Genomic DNA, 9039 nt, shown 5'->3' with positions numbered 1-9039 from the left:
GAAGGTCTCTTCCAGCTGAAATTGTTCTGTGGTTCTGTGTTCAGTTGTGTTTCAGTTCTAAGGCAGCAGAATCTGCGTGGAGTTTGCTGGAAGGGAACAGTCACTGATTTCATAACTGAGGTGGTTTGTTTACATGAACTTAAAGTGACCTGAGACATCACCACCTAGAAAGTAATTAATCTTCATTAGTGTAAAACTTCTCGACTGACAAAAGAACCTGCGGTTCAGAACGATCAGCAAGTTTTTGTGTCCAGGTTTTTCTGTTTTGCATATTAACTCAGCACATAATTTCACCTGTTCTAAGGGGATCGCGACGTCTCAAGCGAGGAGATGGAGCAGACGGTTTTGCAAATCTGATGTTGAAATTCATGTTCTAGACAAGATGCTGCGTATGGTGAAGATCGTTATATTGAGTGATCGTTATACTGATCATTAATTTCGTTTTGGTGTATTCTGGGTAGCAGATAGCGCAGTGGATTGACATCTTTCAGTGGAAAAGCCATGCGAGGTCACATCTTCCTGCCAGCAGGAGTGAGATCACTGACGTTTTGTGGATAGAGGAGTCATTTACAGAGAAGTGTGGCATCGTCAGTGAGAAGCAATTTGCAGGAACTGGTGTGGGATGTTTTCACAATAAGTTAAATTTGCTAACTGCCGGCAATTGCTTCAATTCCCATGTTTTGAATATTACCGCTTTTTTCTGCTTGTTTGGTTAAAGCAACAGGGCTATGGTTTAACTTTCATGCCGCTGGAATTCTAATCTTAATAAAACATTTTAAAGGTGGCGATACGTGCGAGTATCTTCTGTCCAGTGGGAGATTTCTTGGAGAAAAAGTATGGCAGCCCCACAGTTGTATGATGCACAAATACAAAAATAGGTAAGAAAACTTAAATCTTCCATTCATCTGCCTGGAGTCATTTGACTGCAGCTGTAGTGACTGCAGTGTCATCTGTTTTTCACTTCGTAGCTGCTTCTCCAGGCTTTCAAAAATACGCAGCATTTATGAGAAGGCTTTTTCCTTGTACATTGCCCGTGTGTCTAGTAGTTGTGTTTGTAAATAAAGCTACAAATAGATGGTGGTGGTGGTGGTACTGATGCATGTTACGCAGAGCCACAAGGTGCTGCAAGAGGCCGCGTAGCTTCGTACGTCCCTCTCAGATTTGCTGAAAGGGAAAATGCTGGCCTAGTGTAGAACCACAAGTAAAAAAAATCACAAAACTACCAATCACTTCTTTTTCAGCTGTTAAGAGAACCTCATTTTTCAGGATTATTCTGTAAACTACTGTGTTTGCAGCACCCCAGTGGTAGGACAGCATGCTTGGTTGTTTGCCTGATCATATTAGCGGGAGTTCCCTCTCGTTTCTCTGCAAACACCGCTGAACTTTTTATTAATTCAACATTTTTAAAAACAGATTTACCGTCCCTTGGAGCTGGCTGTAATGCTTAGAATTCTCTGTAATGCTCTGTAGATTTTCTAAAGGCTTTTCCCTAACATATAAATTCCCTGTAACATGAATGTTGCTGTTTTGTTTTGCAGTGAAGCGAAAAATTGCCTCATAGACAAACATATTGTCTTTATAGGAGATTCTAGAATTCGACAGCTGTTCTATTCATTTATAAAACTCTTAAATCCTCAAGTCAAAGAAGAAGGAAATAAGGTGAGACAGTTCATTTTGATGGCGTTTCTGTTTCTTTCTTCCTAATTTACCTCCTAACTCTGCCCTAAAGTTCAAAAAAGCAAGAAATGGTACCATTTGCTGGCCTAGCCAACAGGAAGAAGAACCACAGAAAAGTCTTTAGGAGAAGAACAACATTAGACTGAGAGAATCGTTTTGGTACAGGTTGAGAATCTGAGAAGTGAACTGGGAAGCTTGAGAGAAAGCTCGCAGCAGCCTGGGAATAAATTAACGAAGCTGCCTCATCCCATAGCAACTTACGCTTCATATTTAGTTTCTTGATGAAGAAATGATTGCTCCTTTGTGTGTTTTTAAATAGTAGTAATTCATGGCTTATAATTTGTCATTTTAAATGTCAGTGAAATTGCTGATCTAATCTGTTCGTAAAAATCCTTGGGGCAATGACAGGTTTCCCGGTGTAACTTGAGCTGAAACTAAAAATAGCTTTTTACCTTCCTTTTGATGGGTGCTGAAGAACTGTCTGAATTTTCTAAGGTGAGGAATGTAAGCTGTACCTTGCTGGGTAGAAGCAGTGAGAAAGGATTTAGCTGGATCATTTGTTGAACAGAATATTTTAGTATCTTTTTTTTTGCTGTGCCACGGTTCTTAGGCATATCCCTTCATGGATGTATGTGCACATGTGGTGGAAAAAAACATTTTGCTTTCATCTGCACATGAGATTTGCCAGTTATTTTTCCATTTTGTCCAACAGACAGCGTGCAGTCGCTTTCGCTTGTCAAGGCAAGGTGTTTGCTGAGACAGCTCTGGTTCTTCTAGCCTGTTGGTTAGGTCACAGCTGCTGCCCAAAAGTGGTGGTGAGAGGGCTAGAACTGATTTTAAGTCAGGGGGAATCTTTGGTCAAGTATTTATGAAATCAAGATCTCAGTTTGTAGAAGAGAAATTACACTTGTTCTTCTGGCCCAGGGATGAAATCATTGCTGTATCTGGCAGTATTTTAAAGGGGGATTTTCTGTTTTCTTGCAATCTCACCCAGCAAATGCACTCTAAGGCATTCCAGACTTCATCTCTGCCTGACATTATTTTCTCTCATTCTTTAATTAAAACTATGTTGGTTCTTTTGTACAAAGAAGATGGGCAGATGAAAAAGAAGGCACGGGGAAAGGAAGTGTAAGAAAAGAAAGAGTTAAAAAGTGTTAGGTTTTTCTCATTTTGGGAGGCTAAATTTGGGAAAATGTTTTACACTCTTGTAACAGAATGAGCAGAAAGCATTTGAGACTTTGGTGGTTAGATTTCGTCTGGGAAAAATAACGCTTCATGTGAGTAGCTTGTTTTATCCAGAAAGTAACATAAATATTTTGCCTGAGTGTACTGACAAGTTTATACAAGAAAAATCCTTTCTACTGAAGGGAAACCTCGGGGTGAGAGCAAGTTAACACACGAATGTAAATATTTTCGTTCTGAATGTTTGTCTTACTTTGGTTTTATTGTTTTGGGTTTTTTGACAGCATGGAAATATCCTGTTTGAAGATAAATCTGCTTCAATTAAAGTGGTAAGCTTTTATCTAGCGTTAAATTACAAGCCGTAATCACATTATTGTTTGATACAATGTAATCCGAATTGCAGCCAGAGCCGGATTTTTTCAAATTTCCACAAGTGCTATAAAAGTGAAAAGAAGCTTGAGGCCGTCAACATTCTTTATAAATTTTCCACAAAGTGTATCTTAACGTGTTATATTCTTTGAGAGACTTTGGCTTTGAATACTTGTATTCTGTCTTAGCTTTGGGCAGAAGCCCTGGAAGCTTGTATAATTTTTCTTTTTGTCTCTGGGCTTCCCAAGAATAGCTTTTGCCGGGAAGTTTACTCTTCCACCGGTGTGAGAGTGCGTTCCTGGGGCTAACTTAGTTGCGGTGGTAATTGCACTAATTGCCTGTGAGCTCTCTCTGCTGTCCCAGCAAGTATTCCTTCGACTGTTTTCGCTTGGAGAAATAAGCACAATGTTGATTATCCTGTGGATATGTAAAAAAGCAAACTAGCAGAGTGCTGGAGGTAGGTTTTCTGAAGGACTCTGTTCTCCTCTGCCCTGGCAGTGGGAACGGTGCCCTGAACTGCTGGCTGTGCTGCCTGGGACAGCTGTCGGCAGCGCTGGGGTTCTGCTGGTCGTGGATGTGTTTGTGCCCTAGAGACAAGTCGGTCTCTGTTCGGGAAAACCAGAGCAGCAGAGTTGTTTGCTGCGAGCCAGTTTCAGTACCTGTGTGTGGACGCGGTTAAGGTGAAGAACAGAGAATAACGTTTTTGGGTGTGAGCCCGTGGCAATTTCAGAACACGCTGTCCCACTGCATGGGGTGTTCCTGGTTTGGGGCTGTAACTGGCCCTGGGACAGCGGTGGAGAGGGCTGGTTTGGGAGTCGATTCAGCCATAAACTTACCTGGTAGGGTTCCTTTGGGGCAGGTCTGATGTGGCTCATCCTGTGGTTATACGAGTGTGCAGAGCACAAGGCGGGACAGTGTGATTTATGTTGGCCCAGCCTGACACAGAGCTGCACCTTCCCGAATCCTCAAGCCTTGGGAGGTGTCTAACCACCGAGATCTGAGATGGCAGGTTGGCACTTTTGGGAGATGTCCAGGTGGTTAAGAATATGTCACCAGGCTGCTGCTTCCTTGTTTCGGTGCCGTGTTGCTGTTGACATTATGGGCCTGGTGGCTGAATTTCCACATCCCGAGTGGCTGCGAGCCAGTAATCTAATGTGGAAACTACTTGACCAATGAATGAGAAAATCACTGAGAACAAGTGACGAGTTTTAATTTTGCCCTTTCTAGTCATCCCGCCGACCCTTCCGTCCTTCAGCCAGGGCAGAGGGCTGTGTGATCACTCGCAGATTCCTTCCAAATAGGGAACTGACAGTACTCAAGTGACCTGCCAAAATCTTTAGGTCTGTGCAAGTGGTCGGTAGAGATTTTCCCTCTGCTGGTAGTGCTTCTGCATTCTGGGTTGTGAAGTTTCCTCATGGTAAGTCTAGTGCTTCCAGGTGAAGGTTGGACAACTTGTGACATCTAATAAAATGTCCATAGGTAATGCCAGGGCACTACTAGATGTAAACAGCTGATAATTTATGAAGTTGTAAAGTAAATTGTTAGGTTTTCTTTTTGCTTGAAAAGTGTGATTTCATGCCAGCAATATATTAAGTTCTGAAACACAGGAAACCTGTTGGTGAAAACTGGGGGGAAACTGAGCAAAAAGCAAGTTCTAACAAATAGGTTTTAGGTGTGAGCTGTGTTTTATCCCTGTCCTTGGAAGCCCAAGGACATCCCATTTGGCAGAGGCTAAAAATTTATCTTCTTAATGAAATCCCCACACCTGTACTGCAAATGAAAATTTCTTTTTTCATGTGGACAACATTTAGTGTTCTGTTGTTTTGGGTTATTTTCCCTTTTTTTGGTTTTTTCCTTCTTTCTGTTTTCCATGCTAGAGCAAGATGTCAGGCTTTTCATGCTAACTATGAAGGAAATCTCACTTTGGGCCAAGCGTTCTTCCTTCACAGTTGAATTGATGGCAATTAATTTGGTTTTGTGAATTTTTGTTATTAGTCTCCTGCTTGTTTTTAAGCCTATGGAGTAACTCTGCATTTGTTTTACAGGATTTCCTGTGGTATCCAGAAGTTAATGGCTCTATGAGGCAACGTATCAAATCTTGGACTGAGGTTTGTCTTTAAAAACTTTATTTTAGGAAAATATGGTGGCTGACAGGACTACTACCTTTCTTCTTTTTTTCATAAATGCAACTATAATTCGTAGGAGCCCAGCAACTGCCACATATCACATGAATTCAGTCAGTTATCTACCAGAAATCTGAAATTTAACCTCAAAACGGTGGAAGGGGAATATTTACTGGTGTGTATGTTTCTGGACATCTCGTCTCCTAAGGAGGGTTTCACCTGGGTCAAAAAAAAAACCCAAACCAAACCAGTAAAACCCCATTTCCTAGAAACATGTTGATTCGTCTTTTTAAGAGCTGAAAACTTTTTACTGTGATTTGGCGTTTCGCTTCCTCTGTGTCTGTGATGGCTCCGCTTTTATGTGATCAAACGTTTTTGATCCTTTTGCGTCCCTTCCAACTTAGGGTATTCTATGATTTCGTTATTTTATATTTATGTTAATTTGAGTGTTCCAAACGGAAGGACGAAGGCAATTTGTGACAGTCAAGAATGCCTTGATTTTTTTTTTCTCCCCTCAAGTTCCGTACTAATAATTTTACATGTTTCAGTTATGATGCAGGTTGTCATGCCTGGATGTAAGCCTGATAACGAGTAACACCTTCACAGACTGGCAACAGCTTTGCCTTGCTCCTTCCTTTGCTGACACTTAAGTAGCCCAGAGTTATGTAGCAACAGCCCGCAGGGATTCTGTTGCTACACTTTGGTCACTGTGGCACAACCCCTTCCATCCAGACTGCTGAAGGTACCAGCAGTTTTCCTTTTTCTGTTGTTACTACAAAAACCAGAGAGCTCCTAAAGCCTTGCTGTGTCAAGGCAGCAGTAGCCAGGTGAGCAGCACTCTCTGCTTTCTTGTGCTCTTCTGTTCGAGTGCCCGGTCTGTTCCCTGTCCTAGGCATCATTTTCAGATTTCTGGGGCAACAGCTGTCTCTTGGGGTTTTGCAGCGGGTTTGGGGTCGTGCCAGGGAGTACATCACCTCAAACCAGCTGTTTGAGAGACACCGAAAGCAAAAATACTTCGCTAGTGTGATCTACAGTTTGATTGACCTTAGGAGGAGATGTTTAAATAGCTTTTAAAGACAGCTTGTGCTGCTAAATTAATAAAGATGGTAAGTGCGTATTGATGCTTTGTGCTTTTGCAGATTCTGTTCTGTGAAAATTGTGGTTTATCGCTAGTGGGTGTTCTCTGTGTTGTATCTGCAGTCTGTTCTTTTGTAACCATTAACTGGTGGACAAGTGGAGTCACGGTTAATGAAAAAATTAGTGTCAATTAACATGCTCAGTATGATAATAAGTAGAATTTGTGAATATTTAAAAACTCATTTCCTTTTACTTTGTGTCTTAGAATTCTGTGACAAAACCCGATATAATTGTAGCAGGAGCTGCCACGGTAAGTTTTATATATATATATATGGAGCATTTTAGTATAGAAAGTTCTGGCATGATAACTTTTATGCTTTCAAGTTGGTTACGTGATGAAGTTGTTAAACCCAATTTACAATAAAAAATACACTCTCAGTGAATTGCTGCTGTAACAAGTAGTTCTGAAATATCAGATATATTTTATCACAGCTGTGCGCTGCACAGTACTTGCTTTTTGGCAGAAATAGTGGTTGGTTAGTATTGATTAACTTGCTCCTAGCTAATAAGGAACCTTTGTTAAAAGCAGACTATTCATTTAAAAAAGTTAAATAAAAGTACTTGTGTACTAAGTGAGATGCATTTTTAATAAACTCCTTTTAGTCAGGTATACCCATGTTGTACTTGACGAGAGTCAACCAGTCCTTCAAAACTTCCAGGGACAGAACTCAACAGCCCCCCTGAGCAGTCTAGTCCAGACTCCACACATTGCCTGAGAAATGAGAAATTCTTTGTTTCCTCACAGGTGAACCCCCTAAATTCCCTTCCCCTATAGGATCCACGTAAAGGCCTGAGCTTTGGGAACCTTAGGACGCCTAGACTAGCTCTGCACCGCTTGAGAATCTGGCGTGTCTTGCTAGCATGAGTCACCGTATCTCACGCAAAAAATGCCATTATAAGTGGATGGTGTTCAGGCATGCAGAGAGTGAGGATGCAAAACTAGGGGACTTTTAGCTAAATAATTCCTCTAACGCATATTTATACATGAGCCATAGCTTGTTGTCCTTTGTGGGTAGGAGGAGATACCAACCAACAAATACCGTGTAATGCTCAGCTCTTTAAAACACCGATATATGAACACAGAGCGCTAATAGTGGTGTCTAGAGTTGGCTGAAGATAAACATGCCCTGGTTTAAGGGACTTGCAGAGAAGCGAAGGGCAGGACAGCGGCTAGCACGAGGCTGGCAGCCCCTTACTGGGTTAAATCGGTGCGTGCCCTTGGATTTGTCAGCACTTCCAAACTTAACCTGCAGTGTTAATTGAACTATTGGTTTGGTCACACAACTTGCCCTGGACGTGTCTGTCCTCAGGGGTCAGCTGCGTAACAGTTTATAAAGAGAAGTAAAGTCTTACAAGCTGGAGAAGCTCCAGCTAGTACAAAACTTACCGCTTGCTTACCTTGGGAAAAGGAGATGCTCTGAGAATGTCTCTGCAGTGCTCTGCTTCCTATCTGAATAGAAAACACATCTTAAAATGTTTGTTTAAATACTGTAGATATTTCACAAGTAAAGATTTGGCTACTGGAAGAAACTTTTCTTCCCCCCTCCAGAGTGTGAGTCCCTGGAGCAGCTGCAAGCTGTTTGGTTTCGTGACGTATTCATTTGTATTCAATAACAGTTTCAGGAAGTGGATTAATCAGTCCACTAGGCTTACAGCAAGAATTTTTTGTAGGTATTTACACTCTTGCGGTGGTCAGTTTTCCTAGAATAAAAATTGGCCAAATTAGCTGTAATTTTTATAATAAGGTGATTGGCTTTGCTACTTCATCACTGTTCAATGTCAAGGGACTTTTAATGAAAACACTTTGCATCACTTAATGTATGAAAAATCAAATCCATGCTAAGCTGAATGTTACATACTCTGCGTTTCAGTGCTCTGTTTGAATGTATTAATCTGTCGAGGCAACTGCTTGGTCCAAAATAAACTTCTTAGCACTTCAGAGCAAAGACTAGATAAATAATCTTGGCTTTATAGAAATAAAGAAAAACAGCTCCTAACAGAGCAGTGAAACTGGTTAATTAAGCGTCCTCGAACATACAGGTTCTGAATCTCTTTCTCTCTCCAGTGGTCTATCAAGATTCACAATGGCAGCAACGAAGCCCTCTCTCAGTATAAAACCAATATCACTTCAATTGCACCGCTTTTGGAAAAATTAGCCACAAGTAGTGATGTGTACTGGGTCTTGCAAGGTAAAGTAACGCACAGTAGGTAACAGTTGGTACTGTCGCCGTCTGTGGAATCAGTGTCTTGGCGGATGTGGAAAACTTGCCTGTGTTGCTTGCTTGCAGAAGAAAAGGGGCACTGGCTGAACGGCAGTCCCGCCTGCCTTGCAGCCTTACCCAGAGGGTACTCACTGGCTGTTACTGGCGATGGAGAGTTTACAGCTCTCTGGGAAATCTTTCTTAATTCTTCGTTAGCTTCCTCTCCGACTCGATATGCATGGTCTGTTCTCCCTGTGCTGCGCTCCAAACCTGCCTCCAGGAGTCAGGAACAGAAGTGCGTAAACCAGCTGTGTTCCTCTGGTCGTATTCTGTTACGTTTTCAGGTGGCC

The 9039-nt window shown here is 41.7% G+C and overlaps 1 protein-coding gene across 1 annotated transcript in view; it reads left to right on the top strand.

Moving 5' to 3' along the window:
* The first annotated feature begins 780 nt into the window (after nt 1-780).
* Nucleotides 781-9039, top strand: part of CASD1 (CAS1 domain containing 1) — a 19810-nt gene continuing 11551 nt past the window's right edge. Inside the window, exons 1-6 of the mRNA XM_009874193.1 lie at nt 781-878; nt 1539-1659; nt 3144-3188; nt 5274-5336; nt 6694-6738; nt 8554-8677. Of these exons, the coding sequence (XP_009872495.1) occupies nt 856-878; nt 1539-1659; nt 3144-3188; nt 5274-5336; nt 6694-6738; nt 8554-8677 (421 nt within the window). The 5' untranslated portion in view covers nt 781-855. The remainder of the gene's footprint in view (nt 879-1538; nt 1660-3143; nt 3189-5273; nt 5337-6693; nt 6739-8553; nt 8678-9039) is intronic.

This window comes from Apaloderma vittatum, unplaced genomic scaffold (assembly GCF_000703405.1).
Source record: "Apaloderma vittatum isolate BGI_N311 unplaced genomic scaffold, ASM70340v1 scaffold1208, whole genome shotgun sequence".
NCBI lineage: Eukaryota > Metazoa > Chordata > Aves > Trogoniformes > Trogonidae > Apaloderma > Apaloderma vittatum.
Note: the sequence above shows the minus strand (reverse complement) of the source record. Positions and strands in the feature narration are given on the sequence as shown.